Source organism: Chiloscyllium plagiosum, unplaced genomic scaffold, assembly GCF_037043375.1.
Source record: "Chiloscyllium plagiosum isolate Xiang-an unplaced genomic scaffold, Cpla_swu_hap1 HiC_scaffold_3, whole genome shotgun sequence".
NCBI lineage: Eukaryota > Metazoa > Chordata > Chondrichthyes > Orectolobiformes > Hemiscylliidae > Chiloscyllium > Chiloscyllium plagiosum.
The window spans coordinates 155877122-155904044 of record NW_028270141.1 but is presented as its reverse complement, the minus strand read 5'-3'; the positions used below and the strand labels follow the sequence as shown (position 1 = coordinate 155904044).

Below are 26923 nucleotides of genomic sequence, written 5' to 3'. Positions count from 1 at the left end.
TGGGTGTGATGTGTGTGGCTGTGTGTGTGTATGTGTGTGGGTGTGGTGTGTTTTGTGTGTGTTGTGTGGGTGTGGGTGGTGTGTGTGGTGTGTGTGTGTGGTGTGGGTATGGTGTGGGTGGGTGTGGTGTGTGTGGGTCTGCTGTGGTGGGTGTGTGTGTGTTTGTGAGTGTGTGTGTGTGAGTGGTGGGTGTGTGTGAGTGTGTGTGGGTGTGTGTGGGTGTGGTGTGGGTGGGTGTGGTGTGGGTGGTGGGTGTGGTGTGTGTGGGTGTGGGGTGGGTGTGTGTATGAGTGTGTGTGTGTGTATGTGGTGTGTGTGTGTATGTGGTGTGTCTATGTGGGTGTGGTGTGTGTGTATGGGTGTGTGTGGTGGGTGTGGTGTGTGGGTGTGGGTGTGTGTGTGGTGGGTGTATGTATGGTGTCTGTGTGTGTGGGTGTGGTGTGTGGGTGTGGTGTGGGTGGGAGCGGTGTGTGTGGTGGGTGTGTGTGTTTGTGAGTGTGTGTGGTGGGTGTGGTGTGTGTGGGTGCGTGGTGTGTGTGTGTGTGAGCGTGTGTGTGTGTATGTGGTGTGTGTGTGGGTGGGTGTGGTGGGTGTGTGTGAGTGTGTGAGTGTTTGTGTGTGTGGGTGGCTGTGTGGGTGTGGTGTATGTGTGGGTGTGGTGTTTGTGTGTGTGGGTGTGTGTGCTGGGTGTGGTGGGTGTGTGTGTGACTATGTGTGGGTGTGGTGTGTGGGTGTGTGTGGGTGTGGTGCGGGTGTGTGTGGGTATGGTGTGTGTAGTGTGTGTGTGTGGGTATTGTGTGTGTAGTTTGTGGTGTGTGTGTGGGTGTGTGTGTGGTGGTGTGTGTGTGGGTTGATGGGTGTGGTGTGTGGGTGTGGTGTGGGTGGGTGTGGTGTGTGTGGTGTGTGTATGGGTGTGTGTGTGTGAGTGTGTGTGTATGTGGTGTTTGTGTGTGTATGTGGTGTGTGTGTATGTGGAGTGTGTGTGGGTGTGCTGTGTGGGTGTGGTGTGTGTGTGGTGTGTGGGTGTGGTGTGGGTGTGGTGGGTGTGTGTGGTGTGTGTGTGTGTGTGTGGTTTGGGTGTGTGGATGTGGGTGGGTGGGTGTGGTGTGTGTGGTGTGTGTGTGGGTCTGTGTGGTGGGTGTTTGTGTGTGAGTGTGTGGGTGTGGTGGGTGTGTGTGGGTGTGTGTGGTGTGTGTTTGTGAGTGTGTGTGTGTGTGTGTGTGGTGGGTGTGTGTGTGTGGGTGTGGTGGGTGGGTGTGGTGTGTGTGTGGGGGGGTGTTGGGTGTGTGTGGTGTGTGTGTGTGTGGTGTGGGTGTGTGGATGTGGGTGGGTGTGTGTGGTGGGTGTGGTGTGTGTGGTGTGTGTTTGGGTGTGTGTGGTGGGTGTGTGTGAGTGTGTGGGTGTGGTGGGTGTGTGTGAGTGTGTGTGGGTGGGTGTGGTGTGTGTTTGTGAGTGTGTGTGTGTGGTGGGTATGTGGGTGTGGTATGTGGGTGGGTATGTGTGTGTGGGTGTGGTGTGTGTGAGTGTGTGTGTGTGGGTGTTGAGTGTGGGTGTGTGGTGGGTGTGTGACTGTGTGTGTGGGTGTGGTATGTGTGGGTGTGGTGTGTGTGTGTGGGTGTGGTGTGTGTGTGGGAGTGTGTGTGGGTGTGGTGTGTGGTTTGTGTGTGGGTCTGGTGTGTGTGGTGTGTGGGTGTGTGTATGGGTGTGGTGTGTGTGGGTGTGGTGTGTGTGTGAGTGTTTGTGTGTGTGGCTGTCTGTGTGTGTGTGGTGTGTGTGTGTGTGTTTGGGTGTGTGTGTGTGTGCTGGGTGTGTGTGTGACTGTGTGGGTGTGGTGTGTGTGAGTGTGTGTGTGTGTTGTGTGTGGGAGTGTGTGGGTGTGGTGTGTGTGTGGATATTGTGTGTGTGGTTTGTGGTGTGTGTGTGGTGTGTGGGTGTGTGTGTGTGGTGGTGTGTGTGTGTGTGTGTGGTGGTGTGTGTGTGGGTGTGGGTGTGGTGTGTGTGTGTGTGTGTGTCTGTGTGTGGGTGTGGTGTGTGTGGGTGTGGTGTGTGTGTGTGGTGTGTGTGGGTGTGATGTGTGTGGCTGTGTGTGTGTATGTGTGTGGGTGTGGTGTGTGTGTGTGGGTGTGGTGTGTGTGGCTGTGTGTGTGTATGTGTGTGGGTGTGGTGTGTTTTGTGTGTGTTGTGTGGGTGTGGGTGGTGTGTGTGGTGTGTGTGGGTGTGGTGTCTGTGGGGTGTGTCGGTGTGTGTGGTTTGTGTGTGTAGGTGTGTGGGTGTGGTGTGTGTGGTGTGTGTGTGTGGGTGTGGTGTGTGTGGTGTGTGTGTGTGGGTATGTGTGTGTGGTGGGTGTGGTTTGTGTGTGGGTGTGGTGTGGGTGGTGTGGGTATGGGTGTGGTGTGTGTGTGTGTGGTGTGTGTGTGTGGGTGTCTGTGTGGGTGTGGTGTGTGTGTGTGGGTGTGGTGTGTGTGGGGGTTTGGTGTGTGGGTGTGTGTGACTGTGTGGGTGTGGTGTGTTTGTGGGTGTGGTGTGTGTGTGGGTGTGGGTGTGTGTGTGTGTGGTGAATGTGTGTGTGAGTTTGTGTATGTGGTTTGTGTGGGTGTGGGTGTGGTGTGTGTGTGAGTGTGTGTGTCTGTGTGTGGGTGAGGTGTGTGTGGGTGTGGTGTGTGTGTGTGGTGTGTGTGTGTGTGTGGGTGTGATGTGTGTGGCTGTGTGTGTGTATGTGTGTGGGTGTGGTGTGTTTTGTGTGTGTTGTGTGGGTGTGGGTGGTGTGTGTGGTGTGTGTGTGTGGTGTGGGTATGGTGTGGGTGGGTGTGGTGTGTGTGGGTCTGCTGTGGTGGGTGTGTGTGTGTTTGTGAGTGTGTGTGTGTGTGAGTGGTGGGTGTATGTGAGTGTGTGTGGGTGTGTGTGGGTGTGGTGTGGGTGGGTGTGGTGTGGGTGGTGGGTGTGGTGTGGGGTGGGTGTGGGGTGGGTGTGTGTATGAGTGTGTGTGTGTGGTGTGTCTATGTGGGTGTGGTGTGTGTGTATGGGTGTGTGTGGTGGGTGTGGTGTGTGGGTGTGGGTGTGTGTGGTGGGTGTATGTATGGTGTCTGTGTGTGTGGGTGTGGTGTGTGGGTGTGGTGTGGGTGGGAGCGGTGTGTGTGGTGGGTGTGTGTGTTTGTGAGTGTGTGTGGTGGGTGTGGTGTGTGTGGGTGCGTGGTGTGTGTGTGTGTGAGCGTGTGTGTGTGTATGTGGTGTGTGTGTGGGTGGGTGTGGTGGGTGTGTGTGAGTGTGTGAGTGTTTGTGTGTGTGGGTGGTTGTGTGGGTGTGGTGTATGTGTGGGTGTGGTGTTTGTGTGTGTGGGTGTGTGTGCTGGGTGTGGTGGGTGTGTGTGTGACTATGTGTGGGTGTGGTGTGTGGGTGTGTGTGGGTGTGGTGCGGGTGTGTGTGGGTATGGTGTGTGTAGTGTGTGTGTGTGGGTATTGTGTGTGTAGTTTGTGGTGTGTGTGTGGGTGTGTGTGTGGTGGTGTGTGTGTGGGTTGATGGGTGTGGTGTGTGGGTGTGGTGTGGGTGGGTGTGGGTGGGTGTGGTGTGTGTGGTGTGTGTATGGGTGTGTGTGGGTGTGTGTGTGAGTGTGTGTGTATGTGGTGTTTGTGTGTGTATGTGGTGTGTGTGTATGTGGAGTGTGTGTGGGTGTGCTGTGTGGGTGTGGTGTGTGTGTGGTGTGTGGGTGTGGTGTGGGTGTGGTGGGTGTGTGTGGTGTGTGTGTGTGTGTGTGGTTTGGGTGTGTGGATGTGGGTGGGTGGGTGTGGTGTGTGTGGTGTGTGTGTGGGTCTGTGTGGTGGGTGTTTGTGTGTGAGTGTGTGGGTGTGGTGGGTGTGTGTGGGTGTGTGTGGTGTGTGTTTGTGAGTGTGTGTGTGTGTGTGTGAGTGGTGGGTGTGTGTGTGTGGGTGTGGTGGGTGGGTGTGGTGTGTGTGTGGGGGTGTGTTGGGTGTGTGTGGTGTGTGTGTGTGGTGTGGGTGTGTGGATGTGGGTGGGTGTGTGTGGTGGGTGTGGTGTGTGTGGTGTGTGTTTGGGTGTGTGTGGTGGGTGTGTGTGAGTGTGTGTGTGTGGTGTGTGTGTGTGAGTGTGTGTGGGTGGGTGTGGTGTGTGTTTGTGAGTGTGTGTGTGTGGTGGGTGTGTGGGTGTGGTATGTGGGTGGGTATGTGTGTGTGGGTGTGGTGTGTGTGAGTGTGTGTGTGTGGGTGTTGAGTGTGGGTGTGTGGTGGGTGTGTGACTGTGTGTGTGGGTGTGGTATGTGTGGGTGTGGTGTGTGTGTGTGGGTGTGGTGTGTGTGTGGGAGTGTGTGTGGGTGTGGTGTGTGGTTTGTGTGTGGGTCTGGTGTGTGTGGTGTGTGGGTGTGTGTATGGGTGTGGTGTGTGTGGGTGTGGTGTGTGTGTGAGTGTTTGTGTGTGTGGCTGTCTGTGTGTGTGTGGTGTGTGTGTGTGTGTGTTTGGGTGTGGGTGTGTGTGCTGGGTGTGTGTGTGACTGTGTGGGTGTGGTGTGTGTGAGTGTGTGTGGGTGTTGTGTGTGGGAGTGTGTGGGTGTGGTGTGTGTGTGGATATTGTGTGTGTGGTTTGTGGTGTGTGTGTGGTGTGTGGGTGTGTGTGTGTGGTGGTGTGTGTGTGTGTGTGGTGGTGTGTGTGTGGGTGTGGGTGTGGTGTGTGTGTGTGTGTGTGTCTGTGTGTGGGTGTGGTGTGTGTGGGTGTGGTGTGTGTGTGTGGTGTGTGTGGGTGTGATGTGTGTGGCTGTGTGTGTGTATGTGTGTGGGTGTGGTGTGTGTGTGTGGGTGTGGTGTGTGTGGCTGTGTGTGTGTATGTGTGTGGGTGTGGTGTGTTTTGTGTGTGTTGTGTGGGTGTGGGTGGTGTGTGTGGTGTGTGTGGGTGTGGTGTCTGTGGGGTGTGTCGGTGTGTGTGGTTGTGTGTGTGTGTAGGTGTGTGGGTGTGGTGTGTGTGTGTGTGTGTGTGATGTGTGTGGCTGTGTGTGTGTATGTGTGTGGGTGTGGTGTGTTTTGTGTGTGTTGTGTGGGTGTGGGTGGTGTGTGTGGTGTGTGTGTGTGGTGTGGGTATGGTGTGGGTGGGTGTGGTGTGTGTGGGTCTGCTGTGGTGGGTGTGTGTGTGTTTGTGAGTGTGTGTGTGTGTGAGTGGTGGGTGTATGTGAGTGTGTGTGGGTGTGTGTGGGTGTGGTGTGGGTGGGTGTGGTGTGGGTGGTGGGTGTGGTGTGTGTGGGTGTGGGGTGGGTGTGTGTATGAGTGTGTGTGTGTGTATGTGGTGTGTGTGTGTATGTGGTGTGTCTATGTGGGTGTGGTGTGTGTGTATGGGTGTGTGTGGTGGGTGTGGTGTGTGGGTGTGGGTGTGTGTGTGGTGGGTGTATGTATGGTGTCTGTGTGTGTGGGTGTGGTGTGTGGGTGTGGTGTGGGTGGGAGCGGTGTGTGTGGTGGGTGTGTGTGTTTGTGAGTGTGTGTGGTGGGTGTGGTGTGTGTGGGTGCGTGGTGTGTGTGTGTGTGAGCGTGTGTGTGTGTATGTGGTGTGTGTGTGGGTGGGTGTGGTGGGTGTGTGTGAGTGTGTGAGTGTTTGTGTGTGTGGGTGGTTGTGTGGGTGTGGTGTATGTGTGGGTGTGGTGTTTGTGTGTGTGGGTGTGTGTGCTGGGTGTGGTGGGTGTGTGTGTGACTATGTGTGGGTGTGGTGTGTGGGTGTGTGTGGGTGTGGTGCGGGTGTGTGTGGGTATGGTGTGTGTAGTGTGTGTGTGTGGGTATTGTGTGTGTAGTTTGTGGTGTGTGTGTGGGTGTGTGTGTGGTGGTGTGTGTGTGGGTTGATGGGTGTGGTGTGTGGGTGTGGTGTGGGTGTGTGTGGTGTGTGTGGTGTGTGTATGGGTGTGTGTGGGAGTGTGTGTGTATGTGGTGTTTGTGTGTGTATGTGGTGTGTGTGTATGTGGAGTGTGTGTGGGTGTGCTGTGTGGGTGTGGTGTGTGTGTGGTGTGTGGGTGTGGTGGGTGTGTGTGGTGTGTGTGTGTGTGTGTGGTTTGGGTGTGTGGATGTGGGTGGGTGGGTGTGGTGTGTGTGGTGTGTGTGTGGGTCTGTGTGGTGGGTGTTTGTGTGTGAGTGTGTGGGTGTGGTGGGTGTGTGTGGGTGTGTGTGGTGTGTGTTTGTGAGTGTGTGTGTGTGTGTGTGGTGGGTGTGTGTGTGTGGGTGTGGTGGGTGGGTGTGGTGTGTGTGTGGGGGTGTGTTGGGTGTGTGTGGTGTGTGTGTGTGGTGTGGGTGTGTGGATGTGGGTGGGTGTGTGTGGTGGGTGTGGTGTGTGTGGTGTGTGTTTGGGTGTGTGTGGTGGGTGTGTGTGAGTGTGTGGGTGTGGTGGGTGTGTGTGAGTGTGTGTGGGTGGGTGTGGTGTGTGTTTGTGAGTGTGTGTGTGTGGTGGGTATGTGGGTGTGGTATGTGGGTGGGTATGTGTGTGTGGGTGTGGTGTGTGTGAGTGTGTGTGTGTGGGTGTTGAGTGTGGGTGTGTGGTGGGTGTGTGACTGTGTGTGTGGGTGTGGTATGTGTGGGTGTGGTGTGTGTGTGTGGGTGTGGTGTGTGTGTGGGAGTGTGTGTGGGTGTGGTGTGTGGTTTGTGTGTGGGTCTGGTGTGTGTGGTGTGTGGGTGTGTGTATGGGTGTGGTGTGTGTGGGTGTGGTGTGTGTGTGAGTGTTTGTGTGTGTGGCTGTCTGTGTGTGTGTGGTGTGTGTGTGTGTGTTTGGGTGTGGGTGTGTGTGCTGGGTGTGTGTGTGACTGTGTGGGTGTGGTGTGTGTGAGTGTGTGTGGGTGTTGTGTGTGGGAGTGTGTGGGTGTGGTGTGTGTGTGGATATTGTGTGTGTGGTTTGTGGTGTGTGTGTGGTGTGTGGGTGTGTGTGTGTGTGGTGTGTGTGTGTGTGTGGTGGTGTGTGTGTGGGTGTGGGTGTGGTGTGTGTGTGTGTGTGTGTCTGTGTGTGGGTGTGGTGTGTGTGGGTGTGGTGTGTGTGTGTGGTGTGTGTGGGTGTGATGTGTGTGGCTGTGTGTGTGTATGTGTGTGGGTGTGGGGTGTGTGTGTGGGTGTGGTGTGTGTGGCTGTGTGTGTGTATGTGTGTGGGTGTGGTGTGTTTTGTGTGTGTTGTGTGGGTGTGGGTGGTGTGTGTGGTGTGTGTGGGTGTGGTGTCTGTGGGGTGTGTCGGTGTGTGTGGTTGTGTGTGTGTAGGTGTGTGGGTGTGGTGTGTGTGTGTGGTGGGTGTGGTTTGTGTGTGGGTGTGGTGTGGGTGGTGTGGGTATGGGTGTGGTGTGTGTGTGTGTGGTGTGTGTGTGTGGGTGTCTGTGTGGGTGTGGTGTGTGTGTGTGGGTGTGGTGTGTGTGGGGGTTTGGTGTGTGGGTGTGTGTGACTGTGTGGGTGTGGTGTGTTTGTGGGTGTGGTGTGTGTGTGGGTGTGGTGGGTGTGGGTGTGTGGGTGTGTGGTGAATGTGTGTGTGAGTTTGTAGAACATAGAACATAGAAGAATACAGCGCAGTACAGGCCCTTGGGCCCTCGATGTTGCGCCGATCCAAGCCCACCTAAACTACACTAACCCACTATCCTCCATATACCTATCCAATGCCCTCTTAAATGCCCATAAAGAGGGAGAGTCCACCACTGTTACTGGCAGGGCATTCCATGAACTAACGACTCGCTGAGTGAAGAACCTACCCCTAACATCAGTCCTATATCTACCCCCCCTTAATTTAAAGCTATGCCCCCTTGTAATACCCGACTCGATACGCGGGAAAAGGTTCATACTGTCGACCCTATCTAACCCCCTAATCATCTTGTACACCTCAATCAAGTCACCCCTAAACCTTCTTTTCTCTAGTGAAAACAGCCCCAAGTGCCTCAGTCTTTCCTCATACGATTTTCCTTCCATACCAGGCAACATCCTGGTAAACCTCCTCTGCACCCGTTCCAATGCCTCCACATCCTTCCTATAGTATGGCGACCAAAACTGCACACAATATTCCAGATGCGGCCGTACCAGAGTCTTATACAACTGCATCATGACCTCAGGACTCCGGAACTCAATTCCTCTACCAATAAAAGCCAGTACGCCATATGCCTTCCTCACCGCACTATTTACCTGGGTGGCAACTTTCAGAGATCTGTGTACATGGACACCAAGATCCCTCTGCTCATCCACACTACCAAGTATCCGACCATTAGCCCAGTACCCCATCTTTTTGTTATTCTTCCCAAAGTGAATCACCTCGCACTTAGCTACATTGAATTCCATCTGCCACCTTTCTGCCCAGCTCTGCAGCTTCTCTATATCCTGCTGTAACCTGCCACATGCTTCCTCACTGTCAACAACTCCTCCGACTTTCGTGTCATCCGCAAACTTGCTCACCCAACCTTCTAACCCCTCTTCCAGGTCATTTATAAAAATGACAAACAGCAATGGTCCCAAAACAGATCCTTGCGGAACACCGCTAGTGACGGCACTCCATGAAGAAACTTTGCCATCAACTACTACCCTCTGTCTTCTTCCATCCAGCCAATTCCTAATCCAAACCTCCAACTCACCCTCAATGCCATATCTCCGTATTTTCTGCAGTAGCCTACCATGGGGAACCTTATCAAACGCCTTACTAAAATCCATATATACCACATCTACCGCTTTCCCCTCATCAACCTCCTTCGTCACCTTTTCAAAGAATTCAATAAGGTTTGTGAGGCACGACTTGCCCTTCACAAAACCATGCTGACTATCCTTGATCACATTATTCCTATCTAGATGTGCATAAATCCTATCCCTTACAATTCTCTCTAAGACTTTGCCCACAACAGAAGTGAGACTCACCGGCCTATAGTTACTAGGGCTATCCCTACTCCCCTTTTTGAACAAGGGAACCACATTTGCTATCCTCCAGTCTTCTGGGACTACTCCTGTAGACAAAGAGGACATAAAAATCAAGGCCAATGGCTCTGCAATCTCCTCCCTTGCTTCCCAGAGAATCCTAGGATAAATGCCATCAGGCCCAGGGGACTTATCTATTTTCACCTTTTCCAGGATTTCCAACACCTCTTCTCTACATACCTCAAAGCCATCCATTCTACTTATTTGTGCCTCAGTATTCTCATCGACAACAATGCCCTGTTCCTGAGTGAATACTGAAGAAAAGTATTCATTCATTGTCTCCCCAATCTCTTCCGCCTCCACACGCAACTTCCCCCTACTATCCTTGACTGGACCTATTCCTACCCTAGTCATTCTTTTATTCCTAACATACCTATAGAAAGCCTTAGGGTTTTCCCTAATCCTATCTACTAAGGACCTTTCATGTCCCCTCCTTGCTGCTTTTAGCTCTCTCTTCAGGTCCTTCCTGGCTACCCTATAACTCTCAATCGCCCCAATTGAACCTTCACGTCTCATCTTGAGATAGGCCGCCCTCTTCCATTTAACAAGGGATTCCAATTCCTTATTAAACCACGGCTCCCTCGCACGACCCTTTCCTACCTGCCTGACAGGTACATAATTATCAAGGACACTCAATAGTTGCCCCTTGAACAAGTTCCACATATCATTTACACTCTTGCCTTGGAGTCTACTTTTCCAAGCCACACATCCTAAGTCATGCCTCACCGCATCATAATTTCCCTTACCCCAGCTATAATTCTTGCCCTGTAGTACACACTTATCCCTCTCCATCACGAGTGTAAAAATCACCGAATTATGGTCACTATCCCCAAAGTGCTCACCTACCTCTAATTCTAACACCTGGCCTGGTTCGTTACCCAGAACCAAATCCAGTATGGCCTCACCTCTTGTTGGCCTGTCTACATATTGTGTCAGGAAACTCTCCTGCACACATTGAACAAACACTGACCCATCTAACGAACTTGAGCTATAGCTTTCCCAATCAATATCAGGAAAGTTAAAGTCCCCCATAACAACCACCCTATTACTGTCACTCATCTCCTGAATCACCTTCCCTATCCTTTCTTCAAAAATTCTAGGACTATTAGGAGGCCTGTAAAAGACTCCTAACAGGGTGACCTCACCTTTCCTATTCCTAACCTCAGCCCAAACTACCTCAGATGGCAAGTCCTCATCCATCGTCCTTTCCACCGCTGTAATACTATCTTTGACAAGCAATGCCACACCTCCCCCTCTTTTACCCCCACCTCTAAACCTACTAAAACATTTAAATCCCGGAACCTGCAACAGCCAATCCTGTCCCTGTTCTAGCCATGTCTCCGTAATAGCCACAACATCGAAGTCCCAGGTACCAACCAACGCTGCAAGTTCACCTACCTTATTTCGTATACTTCTTGCATTGAAGTATACACACTTCAAGCCACTTCCCTGTTTACAGGCACCCTCCTTGGAAATTGATGCCATGTTCCTCACCTCCCTACACTCCAGGCCCTGCACCCTGAAGCTACAATCTGGGTTCCCATGCCCCTGCCGAGTTAGTTTAAACCCCCCCCAAGAGCACTAGCAAACCTCCCCCCAAGGATACTGGTTCCCCTCAGGTTCAGGTGTAGACCATCCTGTTTATAGAGGTCCCACCGTCCCCAGAAAGAACCCCAGTTATCCAAAAACTGTGTATGTGGTTTGTGTGGGTGTGGGTGTGGTGTGTGTGTGAGTGTATGTGTCTGTGTGTGGGTGAGGTGTGTGTGGGTGTGGTGTGTGTGTGTGGTGTGTGTGTGTGTGTGTGTGTGATGTGTGTGGCTGTGTGTGTGTATGTGTGTGGGTGTGGTGTGTGTGTAGTGTGGGTATGGTGTGGGTGGGTGTGGTGTGTGTGGGTCTGCTGTGGTGGGTGTGTGTGTGTTTGTGAGTGTGTGTGTGTGTGAGTGGTGGGTGTGTGTGAGTGTGTGTGGGTGTGTGTGGGTGTGGTGTGGGTGGGTGTGGTGTGGGTGGTGGGTGTGGTGTGTGTGGGTGTGGGGTGGGTGTGTGTATGAGTGTGTGTGTGTGTATGTGGTGTGTGTGTGTATGTGGTGTGTCTATGTGGGTGTGGTGTGTGTGTATGGGTGTGTGTGGTGGGTGTGGTGTGTGGGTGTGGGTGTGTGTGTGGTGGGTGTATGTATGGTGTCTGTGTGTGTGGGTGTGGTGTGTGGGTGTGGTGTGGGTGGGAGCGGTGTGTGTGGTGGGTGTGTGTGTTTGTGAGTGTGTGTGGTGGGTGTGGTGTGTGTGGGTGCGTGGTGTGTGTGTGTGTGAGCGTGTGTGTGTGTATGTGGTGTGTGTGTGGGTGGGTGTGGTGGGTGTGTGTGAGTGTGTGAGTGTTTGTGTGTGTGGGTGGCTGTGTGGGTGTGGTGTATGTGTGGGTGTGGTGTTTGTGTGTGTGGGTGTGTGTGCTGGGTGTGGTGGGTGTGTGTGTGACTATGTGTGGGTGTGGTGTGTGGGTGTGTGTGGGTGTGGTGCGGGTGTGTGTGGGTATGGTGTGTGTAGTGTGTGTGTGTGGGTATTGTGTGTGTAGTTTGTGGTGTGTGTGTGGGTGTGTGTGTGGTGGTGTGTGTGTGGGTTGATGGGTGTGGTGTGTGGGTGTGGTGTGGGTGGGTGTGGTGTGTGTGGTGTGTGTATGGGTGTGTGTGGGTGTGTGTGTGAGTGTGTGTGTATGTGGTGTTTGTGTGTGTATGTGGTGTGTGTGTATGTGGAGTGTGTGTGGGTGTGCTGTGTGGGTGTGGTGTGTGGGTGTGGTGTGGGTGTGGTGGGTGTGTGTGGTGTGTGTGTGTGTGTGGTTTGGGTGTGTGGATGTGGGTGGGTGGGTGTGGTGTGTGTGGTGTGTGTGTGGGTCTGTGTGGTGGGTGTTTGTGTGTGAGTGTGTGGGTGTGGTGGGTGTGTGTGGGTGTGTGTGGTGTGTGTTTGTGAGTGTGTGTGGTGGGTATGGTGTGGGTGGGTGTGGTGTGTGTGAGTCTGCTGTGGTGGGTGTGTGTGTGTTTGTGAGTGTGTGTGTGTGGGTGGTGGGTGTGTGTGTGTGTGTGTGTGGGTGTGTGTGGGTGTGGTGTGTGTGTGGTGTGTGTGTGGGTGTGTGTGTGTGTGTGTGTGTGGGGTGTGGGTGTGGTATGTGGGTGGGTGTGTGTGGTGGGTGTGGTGTGTGTGTGGTGGGTGTGTGTGTGTGTGGGAGGGTGTGGTGGGTGTGTGTGAGTGTGTGTGGGTGGGTGTGGTGTGGGTGTGGTGTGTGGGTGGGTGGGTGTGGTGTGTGTGGTGTGTGTGGTGGGTGTGTGTGTGTGTTTGTGAGTGTGTGTGTGTGGTGGGTGTGTGTGTGTTTGTGAGTGTGTGTGTGTGCTGGCTGTGTGTGAGTGTGTGGGTGGGTGTGGTGTGTGGGTGTGGTGTGTGTGGTGGGTGTGGTGTGTGTGGTGTGTGTGGTGGGTGTGTGGGTGTGTGTGTGTGGTGTGTGTGGGTCTGGTGTGTGGGTGTGGTGTGGGTGTGGTGTGTCTGTGTGTGGGTGTGGTGTGGGTGTGGTGTGTGTGTTGTGGGTGTGGTGTGTGTGGTGGGTGTGTGTGTGGTGTGTGTGTGGATGTGGGTGGGTGTGTGGTGTGTGTGGTGTGTGTGTGGGTGTGTGTGTGTGTGTGGGGTGTGGGTGTGTGGATGTGGGTGGGTGTGTGTGGTGGGTGTGGTGTGTGTGTGGTGGGTGTGTGTGTGTGGGAGGGTGTGGTGGGTGTGTGTGAGTGTGTGTGGGTGGGTGTGGTGTGGGTGTGGTGTGTGGGTGGGTGGGTGTGGTGTGTGTGGTGGGTGTGTGTGAGTGTGTGGGTGGGTGTGGTGTGTGGGTGTGGTGTGTGTGGTGTGTGTGGTGTGTGTGGTGGGTGTGTGGGTGTGTGTGTGTGGTGTGTGTGGGTCTGGTGTGTGGGTGTGGTGTGGGTGTGGTGTGTCTGTGTGTGGGTGTGGTGTGGGTGTGGTGTGTGTGTTGTGGGTGTGGTGTGTGTGGTGGGTGTGTGTGTGGTGTGTGTGTGGATGTGGGTGGGTGTGTGGTGTGTGTGGTGTGTGTGTGGGTGTGTGTGTGTGTGTGTGGGGTGTGGGTGTGTGGATGTGGGTGGGTGTGTGTGGTGGGTGTGGTGGGTGTGTGTGTGTGTGTGTGGGAGGGTGTGGTGGGTGTGTGTGAGTGTGTGTGGGTGGGTGTGGTGTGGGTGTGGTGTGGGTGGGTGGGTGTGGTGTGTGTGGTGGGTGTGTGTGTGTTTGTGAGTGTGTGTGTGTGGTGGGTGTGTGTGTGTTTGTGAGTGTGTGTGTGTGCTGGCTGTGTGTGAGTGTGTGGGTGGGTGTGGTGTGTGGGTGTGGTGGGTGTGGTGTGTGTGGTGGGTGTGTGGGTGTGTGTGTGTGGTGTGTGTGGGTCTGGTGTGTGGGTGTGGTGTGGGTGTGGTGTGGGTGTGGTGTGTGTGTTGTGGGTGTGGTGTGTGTGGTGGGTGTGTGTGTGGTGTGTGTGTGGATGTGGGTGGGTGTGTGGTGGGTGTGTGTGGTGTGTGTGTGTGTGTGTGTGGTGTGTGTGTGGGTGTGTGTGGTGGGTGTGTGTGAGTGAGTGTGTGTGTGTGGGTGTGTTGGGTGTGTGTGAGTGTGTGTGGGTGTGGTGTGTGTGTGGTGGGCGTGTGTGTGTGTGGGAGGGTGTGGTGGGTGTGTGTGAGTGTGTGTGGGTGTGTGTGGTGTGTGTTTGTGAGTGTGTGTGTGTGGTGGGTGTGTGTGAGTGTGTGTGGGTGGGTGTGGTGTGGGTGTGTGTGTGTGTGTGTGTGGTGTGGGTGTGTGGATGTGGATGGGTGTGGTGGGTGTGTGTGTGTTTGTGAGTGTGTGTGTGTGGTGGCTGTGTGTGAGTGTGTGGGTGGGTGTGGTGTGTGGGTGTGGTGTGTGTGGTGGGTGTGGTGTGTGTGGTGCGTGTGTGGGTGTGTGTGTGGGTGTGGTGTGTGTGTGTGGTGCCTCTGTGTGAGTGTGTGTGGGTGGGTGTGGTGTGTGGGTGTGGTGTGTGTGGTGGGTGTGGTGTGTGTGGTGTGTGTGGTGGGCGTGTGTGGGTCTGGTGTGTGGGTGTGGTGTGGGTGTGGTGTGTCTGTGTGTGGGTGTGGTGTGGTGTGGGTGTGGTGTGGGTGTGGTGTGTCTGTGTGTGGGTGTGGTGTGTGTGGTGGGTGTGTGTGTGGTGTGTGTGTGCGGATGTGGGTGGGTGTGTGTGGTGGGTGTGGTGTGTGTGGTGTGTGTGTGTGGTGTGTGTGTGGGTGTGGTGGGTGTGTGTGGTGTGTGTGTGTGGTGTGTGTGTGGGTGTGTGTGGTGGGTGTGTGTGAGTGAGTGTGTGTGTGTGGGTGTGTTGGGTGTGTGTGAGTGTGTGTGGGTGTGGTGTGTGTGTGTGTGTGGGTGTGTGGTGTGTGTTTGTGAGTGTGTGTGTGTGTGGTGGGTGTGTGTGAGTGTGTGTGTGAGTGTGTGTGTGTGTGTGTGTGGTGTGTGGGTGTGGTGTGGGTGGGTGTGGTGTGTATGGTGGGTGTGTGTGCTGTGTGTGTGGTGTGGGTGTGTGTGTGTGTGTGTGAGTGTGTGTGTGTGGGGTGTGTGTGTGGATGTGGGTGTGGTGTGTGTGGTGTGTGTGGTGTGTGTGGTTGTGTGTGTGGGTGTGGTGGGTGTGTGTGGTGTGTGTGTGTGTGTGGGTGTGTGGAGGTGGGTGGGTGTGGTGGATGTGGTGTGTGTGGTGTGTGTGTGAGTGTGTGTGGGTGGGTGTGGTGTGTGTTTGTGAGTGTGTGTGTGTGTGGTGGTGTGTGGGTGTGGTGTGGGTGGGTGTGTTGTGTGTGGTGTGTGTGGTGTGTGTGTGTGTGTGTTTGTGAGTGTGTGTGTGTGTGTGGTGGGTGTGTGTGTGTGGGTGTGGTGGGTGGGTGTGGTGTGTGTGTGGGGGTGTGTTGGGTGTGTGTGGTGTGTGTGTGTGGTGTGGGTGTGTGGATGTGGGTGGGTGTGTGTGGTGGGTGTGGTGTGTGTGGTGTGTGTTTGGGTGTGTGTGGTGGGTGTGTGTGAGTGTGTGTGGGTGTGGTGGGTGTGTGTGAGTGTGTGTGGGTGGGTGTGGTGTGTGTTTGTGAGTGTGTGTGTGTGGTGGGTGTGTGGGTGTGGTGTGGGTGGGTGTGTTGTGTGTGGTGTGTGTGGTGTGTGTGTGTGTGTGTTTGTGAGTGTGTGTGTGTGTGTGGTGGGTGTGTGTGTGTGTGGGTGTGTGTGTGTGGGTGTGGTGGGTGTGTGTGGTGTGTGTGTGGGGGTGTGTGGGTGTGTGTGGTGTGTGTGTGTGATGTGGGTGTGTGGATGTGGGTGGGTGTGTGTGGTGGGTGTGGTGTGTGTGGTGTGTGTGTGGGTGTGTGTGGTGGGTGTGTGTGAGTGTGTGTGTGTGTGGTGTGTGTGTGTGAGTGTGTGTGGGTGTGTGTGGTGTGTGTTTGTGAGTGTGTGTGGGTGGGTATGGTGTGTGGGTGTGGTGTGTTGGTGTGGTGTGGGTGGGTGTGGTGTGTGAGTGGTGTGGGTGTGTGTGGTGTGTGTGTGTGTGGTGGCTGTGTGTGAGTGTCTGTGGGTGTGTGTGGTGTGTGGGTGTGGTGTGTGTGGTGTGTGTGGTGGGTGTGTGGGTGTGTGTGTGGGTGTGGTGTGTGTGGGTCTGGTGTGTGGGTGTGGTGTGTCTGTGTGTGGGTGTGGTGTGGGTGTGGTGTGTGTGTGTGTGGGTGTGGTGTGTGTGGGTCTGGTGTGTGGGTGTGGTGTGGGTGTGGTATGTGTGTGGTGTGGGTGTGGTGTGTGTGTGAGTGTTTGTGAGTGTGTGTGGCGGGTGTGTGGGTGTGGTGTGTGTGTGAGTGTGTGTGGTGTGTGTATGTTTGTGGGTGTGGTGTGGGTGTGTGTGTGTGTGTGGTGTGGGTTTGTGTGTGTGTGGGTGTGGGGTGGGTGTGTGAGAGTGTGTGTGCGTGTGTAGGTGTGGTATGGGTGTGTGTGTGGGTGTGGTGTGGGTGTGTGTGAGTGTGTGTGGGTGTGTGTGTGTGTGGTGTGTGTGAGTGTGTGTGTGTGTGTGTGTGTGTGGTGTGGGTGTGTGTGTGTGGGTGTGGTGTGGATGTGTGAGAGTGTGTGTGAGTGTGTGTGAGTGTGTGCGGGTGCGGTGTGGGTGTGTGTGACTGTGTGTGTGTGGGTGTGTGAGAGTGGGTGTGGTGTGGGTGTGGTGTGGGTGTGTGAGAGTGTGTGTGTGTGTGTGTGGTGTGGGTGTGTGTGAGTGTGTGTGTGTGTGGTGTGGGTGTGTGTGTGGGTGTGGTGTGTGTGGGTCTGGTGCGTGGGTGTGGTGTGTCTGTGTGTGGGTGTGGTGTGGGTGTGGTGTGTGTGTGTGGGTGTGGTGTGTGTGGGTCTGGTGTGTGGGTGTGGTGTGGGTGTGTGTGGGTGTGGGTGTGGTGTGTGTGTGTGTGAGTGTTTGTGAGTGTGTGTGGCGGGTGTGTGGGTGTGGTGTGAGTGTGTGGTGTGTGTATGTTTGTGGGTGTGGTGTGGGTGTGTGTGTGTGTGGTGTGGGTGTGTGTGTGTGTGGGTGTGGTGTGGGTGTGTGAGAGTGTGTGTGTGTGTGTGTGTAGGTGTGGTGTGGGTGTGTGTGTGGGTGTGGTGTGGGGGTGTGTGAGTGTGTGTGAGTGTGTGTGTGTGTGTGTGGTGTGGGTGTGTGTGAGTGTGTGTGTGGTGTGTGTGTGTGTGGTGCGGGTGTGTGTGAGTGTGGTGTGGGTGTGTGAGAGTGTGTGTGGGTGGAAGCTGATATATTTAGGAGAGGTACAGAATTGTTGCAATTGGGAGCTCCCTAAAGTGTTAGCTGTCCTGAGTTCGCAGTGTTCTCCGCTGAACCGATTTCACTACATTTAAAGTCCTGTGTGCATTTATTCCTCAAATCTCGCTGGCTGTTGGCCCTGAGTGTTGTCTTGAAGGTTCTCAGCTGATGAGTTTGATTTTCCACCTCAGATATCCTTCACTTCCAGGAATCCTGCTGACTCCGTAACCCTCCAATCTGACCACAAGACCAGGAGGAATCTGATTCTTCTTTCAGATCGAGGGGGCGAGTGCAAAGAGATAAATTGACAAAATGATAGTCCAGCTGAGGGAGAGATGTGTTTGTATAACTCTATCTTGCTGGGACCATTTTCCAGATCGAAACTGGCTATCATTCCTCAGGATCCATTCCTCTTCAGCGGAACAGTGCGGGAGAACCTGGATCCCCTGAGCCACCACACAGACAGGGAGCTGCAGTCTGTTTTGGAACAGTGTCACCTCCTGGATGTCATTGAGAGGATGGGTGAGGCCTGGCATGATCACACTCGCTGTGCGTTGTCACTTGATCACTGTTTGCTTGGCTCTGTCACTGATTGCTGTGCTGTTTGTCTCTGCCCATCAGGTGGATTGGATGCTGAGCTTGGGGACAGAGGGAAGAGTTTATCGATGGGACAGAGACAGCTGATCTGCCTTGCGAGGGCACTTCTCACCAAAGCCAAGGTACTTATCCAGGCATTAGCAATCCTGGCTTCTGCCCTCTCATGGACGTGTAAGTGCAGAATCTTGGTTCACACTTGAATGTATATGTCACTGCTGACATTGCCTGATCAATAGTCAGCCCAAGGACAACATAACAGCTCAGGATACTGTATGCTGGCACTTTGAGGATTCAGTAGATAATGTTATTCCATACATCCCCTTATAAACTGGAGGATAACTCGGGAGGAGGTAGGACCACTCCAGGATAAAGGAGGGAACTAGTGCTTGGAGCCAGAGGATGTGGGTGAGATGCTAAATGAATACTTTGCGTCAATATTCACCCAGAAGAAGGATATGGAGGATGGTGAGATTTGTGTGGAGCATGCTAACATGCTTGGGCATTTTGAGGTCACGAAAGAAATGGTGTTGGGTTTCGTGAAGAGCGTTCAGGGGGATAAGTCTGCAGGGACTGATGCTATCCACTCCGGGTTATTGAGAGGAGATTGCTGAGGCCTTGACCAAGATCTTCATATCCTCATGAGCCACTGAGCAGGTCCCAGAAAATTGACGAGTAGCTACTGTTGTTCATCTGTTCAACAAGGGAAATGGGGAGTATCCAGGTAACTATAGACCGGTGAGTCTCACATCAGTGGTTGGGATGCTATCAGATAGAATTCCTAGGGATAGGATTTGGAAAAGTATGGCCTAATTAGGGACAGTCAGCGTGGCTTTGTGCGGGGCAGGTTATGTCTTACAAACTTGATTGAATTTTTCAAGGAGGTGCTGAAGGTGAGCAATGAGGGTACAGCAGTGGATGTTCTCTGCACAGAGTCTAGTGAGGCTTTCGACAAGATACCTCATGGTAGGCTTATTCAGAAGATTAGGATGCGTGGAATCCACGGTGACTTGGCTGTGTGGATTCACAATTGCCTTGCTCATAGAAGGCAGAGGGTAGTGGTGGAAGGGTGTTTTTCAGGCTGGAGGTCTGTGACTAGTGGTGTTCTGCAGGGATCTGTACTGGGTTGTTTTCAATAGAGCAATGGAGGCTGAGGGGAGATTTGATAGAAGTCTATAAAATCGAGATGCATGGTTAGGGTTGATGTTCAGAACCTTTTTTCCCAGAGTTCAAATGTCTAAAACTAGGGGCCATGCATTTAAGGTGGGAGGGGGAGAGTTCAAAGGAGATGCGAGTGACAAGTTGTTTATACAGTGTGGTAGGAGTCTGGAATGTGCTGCCAGCGATGGTGGTGGAGGCAGGTATGACAGGGATGTTTAAGAGACTTTTAGAGAAGTAAATGAATATGCAAGGAATGGAGGGATATGGGCCAAGAGCAGACAGAAAGGATTAGTTTAATTTGGTGTGAGTTTTGGCACAGCATTGTTCTTCTGCTGTTCAGTCCCATGTTCTGTGTCTTTGGACTGTGATGGTGTTGAGAGGTAGTGCTCCAAGTCAGAATGTCACCATGTTGCCGAGGGTTAGTGCCATTGGTTGACTCCTGTTATCATCCAGAGATGAATCAAATCAGCCATCTGTATTCACAACACAGGCAAAGAAAGCCTTCAAACACCCTCCAAATTGACCCCTATGGTTCCTAACCAAACTGTTTGAATAACAAGTACCACACTTTGTGAATAACTGAAACCAGAAACCAGAATTGTTGTGTAAACAAAAGATGTAATAATTTATTGATAAAATAGTAGCTCTATCAGAGCAAAGTTAAACCTCAAGATAATCCAATTCATACCTATAATTTAAACACATCAATATTGATTCTAGCCCCCAGTCTCACACAAACTCAGATAGACAAGCAGACACAGTTAAGGGATGAATCAAAAGAAAAATAAATAACTGAGATGTAACTGGGCAGTTCACTGAAGCAGACTCCACCCTCCGTCCCCTCACAGGCATGTGGAATTGTATCTTGCTTGGTTTCTGAAGAAGCCGATGCATGCAACTAGCTTCCAGCAGGCCCTGAGGAATATTCCCTTTAAACTTAAAACTGCAGCTTTATTCCCTGAACTTCCCATACGCTGACAATGGGAGAGCAACCAGGGAATAATCAAACCTCCATCCTGTAGCTTTCACAGACACAATCCTTCTGACTCAAACACAGTCCATAAATCACTTCTATCTCTGGCCTCTCCATACCAGACTGGCTGTTTCCCCATGAGGTCCCAGTTACCTGCTTGAGCATAATGCCTCTCTGGAGCTGAAACATCTATAGAGCACTTTGAATAAAAACCAACCTCAACCTGCAACTAACTTCCCTGACTGTCCTCAAAAACAAAATGGTACTTTGTCATGAGAGGAAGCCATTACTGACAGTCCATCAGTCACTCACCTTCAGCTCACAGCTCCAAATCATATCTAATGCAAAATAAAAACAAGGACAAATCTGCAAGTGTTCTCCCACCCATCCACAGCATTGAGAATGAACGACATAACATGGAACCCTAGTACACTGCACAGTTAGTGCCATCTGACTGATCTGATCTGCCCGTTACGCCTGCTCTGTTACTTTGGAAGATCTTTGCTGATCTGAATATAAACCCAAATCCCTTCCCCTGCCCGTTCAGTAACCTTTCACTCAACTTTGCTTGACAAGAATCCATCCACCTCTGCTTTAAAAACATTCATCGATTCCATTTCCTTTTTAGGAAGACATTTCCAAAGACTCTGACCCCTCTCAGATAAATAAATTCCCCTCATCTCTGTTTTCAACGAGTGACCAGTGATTTTTCAATATTGACTCCTAGTTTGTGGTTCTCCCATTAAAGGAAACATTTTCTCCCCACATCTCCTGTGTCCAGCTCCTTCAGCGGTTTATACGTTTCAATCAAATTGCCTCTCACTCTTTGAGACTGCAGCAGATCCCTTCCCAGTGGTCTAACTTCACCAGCATACCTACAGTTGGTTCATTATTCCAAACTCCCACATCCTAACCAAGAGGCAGGGTTATAACATGGGACACCAAGTTACAGAGACTTCGTGCATGAGACGGAACTACCACAGATTGCGAAGAGGAATTGCCACAAAGCTGAATCCCATCATGGTACTGAGACTAAATACTGTGTGATTGAAGCTTACTACGAAGCCAGGTTGACACTATCAGGCTGTCTTGTCCCAGTATAACCAACAGCAGCAGCCAGCACTCAGTTTGTCACAGGCACCAGAGGGCAGGACTAGGGGAGTCCTGCTGGCTCTCACAGCAGTAGTGTTCCCACTGGCGGACTTCAAATATTTGCAATGAGTTGGATCTGGTTTCCAAAGATTCCAAAGATATAGAACCATGAGAGAGTCTGAGGAAAGAAACCAAAGCAGATGGACCAGCTAGATTCAGGTCTTCTTGAGAAATGACACCACCACGCACACAGCTGTAAACATCTCCTTAGTAACAGCTGAGGATGGGACTAAAATTGGGAAAACATGCATCCAAACTAGCCAGGCATCAGCATACTCCTGGAATCATCCCTCCCAGGCAATCTTCCTGACAGCAGCCACTATATCATTGGGTCTGTCCTGTAGCAGTAACAGCATAAACCCAGCAGCACAGAAGGTCACAGTCCAGAGGGAACTCTCCAGGGAATCCCCACATTCACTCTGCACCCCATCAAGTTTTGTGGCATCAGGCAATCCACAGGTCAGGAAAATGCCTGTAACACACACCGACTGTGGCATCAGGCAGTTCATGGATCTGGAAAACGCCTGTAACACGGACTGACTGTGGCATCTGGCAATCCACGGATAAGGAAAACGCTGGTAACACGCACCAACTGTGGCATCAGGCAGTACACGAGTCAGGAAAATGCCTGTAACACGGACTGACAGTGGCATCTGGCAATCCACGGGTCAAATAAATGCCTGTAACACACACTGACTGTGGCAATAGACAATCCACTGGTCAGGAAAATGCCTGTAACACACACTGACTGTGGCATCTGGCAATCTACGGGTCAGGAAAATGCCTGTAACACACACTGACGGTGGCATCTGGCAATCTACGGGTCAGGAAAACGCCTGTAACACACAGTGACTGTGGCATCAGGCAGTCCACGGGTCAGGAAAACGCCTGTAACACACACTGACTGTGGCATCAGGCAGTCCACGGGTCAGGAAAACGCCTGTAACACACACTGACTGTGGCATCAGGCAGTCCACGGGTCAGGAAAACGCCTGTAACACACACTGACTGTGGCATCAGGCAATCCACGGGTCAGGAAAATGCCTGTAACACACACTGACTGTGGCATCATGCAATCCACGGGTCAGGAAAACACCTGTAACACACACTGACTGTGGCATCAGGCAATCCACGGGTCAGGAAAATGCCTGTAACACACACTGACTGTGGCATCAGGCAATCCACGGGTCAGGAAAACACCAGTAACACACACTGACTGTGGCATCAGGCAATCCACGGGTCAGGGAAACGGCAGTAACGTGCACCGACTGTGGCATCAGGCAATCCACGGGTCTGGAAAACGCCTGTAATACACACTGACTGTGGCATCTGGCAATCCACGGGTCAGGAAAACACCAGTAACATGCACCGACTGTGGCATCAGGCAATCCATGGGTCAGGAAAACGCCTGTAACACACACTGACTGTGGCATCAGGCAATCCACGAGTCAGGAAAACGCCAGTAACATACACTGACTGCGGCACCCGGCAATCCACGGGTCAGGAAAACGCCTGTAACACACACTGACTGTGGCATCAGGCAATCCACGGATCAGGAAAACACCTGTAACACACACTGACTGTGGCATCAGGCAATCCACGGATCAGGAAACCACCTGTAACATGCACTGACTGTGGCACCCGGCAATCCACGAGTCAGGAAAACACCTGTAACATGCACTGATTGTGGCATCAGGCAATCCAGGGGTCAGGAAAACACCTGTAACATGCACTGACTGTGGCATCAGGCAATCCACGGGTCAGGAAAACGCCTGTAACATGCACTGACTGTGGCATCAGGCAATCCACGGGTCAGGAAAACGCCTGTAACATGCACTGACTGTGGCACCCGGCAATCCACGAGTCAGGAAAACGCCTGTAACATGCACTGACTGTGGCACCTGGCAATCCACGAGTCAGGAAATCACCTGTAACATGCACTGACTGTGGCATTAGGCAATCTACGGGTCAGGAAAACGCCTGTAATATGCACTGATTGTGGCATCAGGCAATCCAGGGGTCAGGAAAACACCCGTAACATGCACTGACTGTGGCACCCGGCAATCCACGAGTCAGGAAAACGCCTGTAACATGCACTGACTGTGGCATCTGGCAATCCACGGGTCAGGAAAACGCTTGTAACATGCACTGACTGTGGCATCAGGCAATCCACGGGTCAGGTAAACGCCTTTAACACACACTTACTGTGGCACCCGGCAATCCATGGCATCAGGCAATCCACGGGTCAGGAAAACGCCTGTAACATGCACTGATTGTGGCATCAGGCAATCCAGGGGTCAGGAAAACATCTGTAACATGCACTGACTGTGGCATCAGGCAATCCACGGGTCAGGAAAACGCCTGTAACATGCACTGACTGTGGCGCCCGGCAATCCACGAGTCAGGAAAACGCCTGTAACATGCACTGACTGTGGAATCCGGCAATCCAGGGGTCAGGAAAACGCTTGTAACATGCACTGACTGTGGCATCAGGCAATCCACGAGTCAGGAAAACACCTGTAACATGCACTGACTGTGGAATCCGGCAATCCATGGGTCAGGAAAACGCTTGTAACATGCACTGACTGTGGCATCAGGCAATCCACGGGTCAGGAAAACGCCTGTAACACGCACCGACTGTGGCATCCGGCAATCCACTGATCAGGAACATGCCTGTAACATGGACTGACTGTGGCATCCGGCAATCCACGGATAAGGAAAATGCCTGTAACACGGACTGACTGTGGCATCCGGCAATCCATGGATAAGGAAAACACCTGTAACATGCACTGACTGTGGCATCCGGCAATCCATGGGTCAGGAAAAGGCCTGTAACATGCAATGACTGTGGCACCCGGCAGTCCACGAGTCAGGAAAACGCCTGTAACATGCACTGACTGTGGCAACCGGCAATCCACGGGATCAGGCAATCCACGGGTCAGGAAAATGCCTGTAACACGCACCAACTGTGGCATCAGGCAATCCACGGGTCAGGAAAACGGTTATAACACACACCGACTGTAGCATCAGGCAATCTACGGATCAGGAAAACGCCTGTAACACACACTGACTGTGGCATCAGGCAATCTATGGATAAGGAAAATGCCTGTAACATGCACTGACTGTGGCATCAGGCAATCCACAGGTCAGGAAATTGCCTGTAACACGCACCGACTGTGGCATCCGGCAATCTACGGGTCAGGAAAATGCCTGTAACATGGGCTGACTGTAGCATCCGGCAATCCACGGATTAGGAAAACATCTGTAACGTGCACCGACTGTGGCATCAGACAATCCACGGGTCAGGAAAACACCTGTAACACGCACTGACTGTGGCATCCGGCTATCCATGGATAAGGAAGACGCCTGTAACTTGCACCGACTGTGGCATCAGGCAATCCACGGTCCAGGAAAACGCCTGTAATACACACTGACTGTGGCATCTGGCAATCCACGGGTCAGGAAAACACCGTAACACACACTGACTGTGGCATCAGGCAATCCACGGGTCAGGAAAACGCCAGTAACATGCACCGACTGTGGCATCAGGCAATCCATGAGTCAGGAAAACGCCTGTAACACACACTGACTGTGGCATCAGGCAATCCCACGAGTCAGGAAAACGCCAGTAACATACACTGACTGTGGCACCCGGCAATCCACGGGTCAGGAAAACTCCTGTAACATGCACTGACTGTGGCAACCGGCAATCCACGGGTCAGGAGAACGCCTGTAACATGCACTGACTGTGGCATCAGGCAATCCACGGGTCAGGAAAACGCCTGTAACATGCACTGATTGTGGCATCAGGCAATCCACGGGTCAGGAAAACACCTGTAACATGCACTGACTGTGGCATCAGGCAATCCACGGGTCAGGAAAACGCCTGTAACATGCACTGACTGTGGCACCCGACAATCCACGAGTCAGGAAAACGCCTGTAACATGCACTGACTGTGGCACCCGGCAATCCACGAGTCAGGAAAACACCTGTAACATGCACTGACTGTGGCATCCGGCAATCCACGGGTCAGGAAAACGCCTGTAACATGCACTGACTGTGGCATTAGGCAATCTACGGGTCAGGAAAACACCTATAACACACACTGACTGTGGCATCAGGCAATCCACGGGTCAGGAAAACGCCTGTAACATGCACTGACTGTGGCACCCGGCAATCCACGAGTCAGGAAAACGCCTGTAACATGCACTGACTGTGGCATCTGGCAATCCACGGGTCAGGAAAACACCTATAAAACACACTGACTGTGGCATCAGGCAATCCACGGGTCAGGAAAACGCCTGTAACATGCATTGACTGTGGCACCCGGCAATCCATGGGTCAGGAAAATGCCTGTAACATGCACTGACTGTGGCATCAGGCAATCCACAGGTCAGGAAATTGCCTGTAACACGCACCGACTGTGGCATCAGGCAATCCACAGATAAGGAAAACGCCTGTAACATGCACCGACTGTGGCATCCGGCAATCTACGGGTCAGGAAAATGCCTGTAACATGGACTGACTGTAGCATCCGGCAATCCACGGATTAGGAAAACATCTGTAACGTGCACCGACTGTGGCATCAGACAATCCACGGGTCAGGAAAACACCTGTAACACCCACTGACTGTGGCATCCGGCTATCCATGGATAAGGAAGACGCCTGTAACATGCACCGACTGTGGCATCAGGCAATCCACGGTCCAGGAAAACAACTGTAATACACACTGACTGTGGCATCTGGCAATCCACGGGTCAGGAAAACACCGTAACACACACTGACTGTGGCATCAGGCAATCCACGGGTCAGGAAAATGCCTGTAACATGCACCGACTGTGGCATCAGGCAATCCATGAGTCAGGAAAATGCCTGTAACACACACTGACTGTGGCATCAGGCAATCCACGAGTCAGGAAAACGCCAGTAACATACACTGACTGTGGCACCCGGCAATCCACGGGTCAGGAAAACACCTGTAACACACACTGACTGTGGCATCAGGCAATCCACGGGTCAGGAAATCGCCTGTAACATGCACTGACTGTGGCACCCGGCAATCCACGAGTCAGGAAAACACCTGTAACATGCACTGACTGTGGCGTCCGGCAATCCACGGGTCAGGAAAACACCTGTAATATGCACTGACTGTGGCGTCCGGCAATCTACGGGTCAGGAAAACGCCTGTAACATGCACTGATTGTGGCATCAGGCAATCCAGGGGTCAGGAAAACACCTGTAACATGCACTGACTGTGGCATCAGGCAATCCATGGGTCAGGAAAACGCCTGTAACATGCACTGACTGTGGCACCCGGCAATCCACGGGTCAGGTAAACGCCTTTAACACACACTTACTGTGGCACCCGGCAATCCATGGCATCAGGCAATCCACGGGTCAGGAAAACGCTTGTAACATGCACTGACTGTGGCATCAGGCAATCCACGGGTCAGGTAAACGCCTTTAACACACACTTACTGTGGCACCCGGCAATCCATGGCATCAGGCAATCCACGGGTCAGGAAAACACTTGTAACACACCCTGACTGAGGCATCAGGCAATCCACGGGTCAGGAAAACGCCTGTAACATGCACTGACTATGGCACCTGGCAATCCACGAGTCAGGAAAACACCTGTAACATGCACTGACTGTGGCATCCGGCAATCCACGGGTCAGGAAAACGCCTGTAACATGCACTGACTGTGGCATTAGGCAATCTACGGGTCAGGAAAACGCCTGTAACATGCACTGATTGTGGCATCAGGCAATCCAGGGGTCAGGAAAACATCTGTAACATGCACTGACTGTGGCATCAGGCAATCCACGGGTCAGGAAAACGCCTGTAACATGCACTGACTGTGGCGCCCGGCAATCCACGAGTCAGGAAAACGCCTGTAACATGCACCGACTGTGGCACCCGGCAATCCACGAGTCAGGAAAACACCTGTAACATGCACTGACTGTGGAATCCGGCAATCCATGGCTCAGGAAAACGCTTGGAACATGCACTGACTGTGGCATCAGGCAATCCACGGGTCAGGTAAACGCCTGTAACACGCACCAACTGTGGCATCCGGCAATCCACTGATCAGGAACATGCCTGTAACATGGACTGACTGTGGCATCCGGCAATCCACGGATAAGGAAAATGCCTGTAACACGGACAGACTGTGGCATCCGGCAATCCATGGATAAGGAAAACACCTGTAACATGCACTGACTGTGGCATCCGGCAATCCATGGGTCAGGAAAAGGCCTGTAACATGCAATGACTGTGGCACCCGGCAGTCCACGAGTCAGGAAAACGCCTGTAACATGCACTGACTGTGGCAACCGGCAATCCACGGGA

General features: G+C 52.8%; 1 protein-coding gene across 1 annotated transcript in view; it reads left to right on the top strand.

Annotated features, from left to right (window-relative positions):
- Window positions 1-26923, top strand: part of abcc10 (ATP binding cassette subfamily C member 10) — a 282813-nt gene that overhangs the window by 239660 nt on the left and 16230 nt on the right. Inside the window, exons 19-20 of the mRNA XM_087984478.1 lie at window positions 17068-17213; window positions 17313-17410. Of these exons, the coding sequence (XP_087840604.1) occupies window positions 17068-17213; window positions 17313-17410 (244 nt within the window). The remainder of the gene's footprint in view (window positions 1-17067; window positions 17214-17312; window positions 17411-26923) is intronic.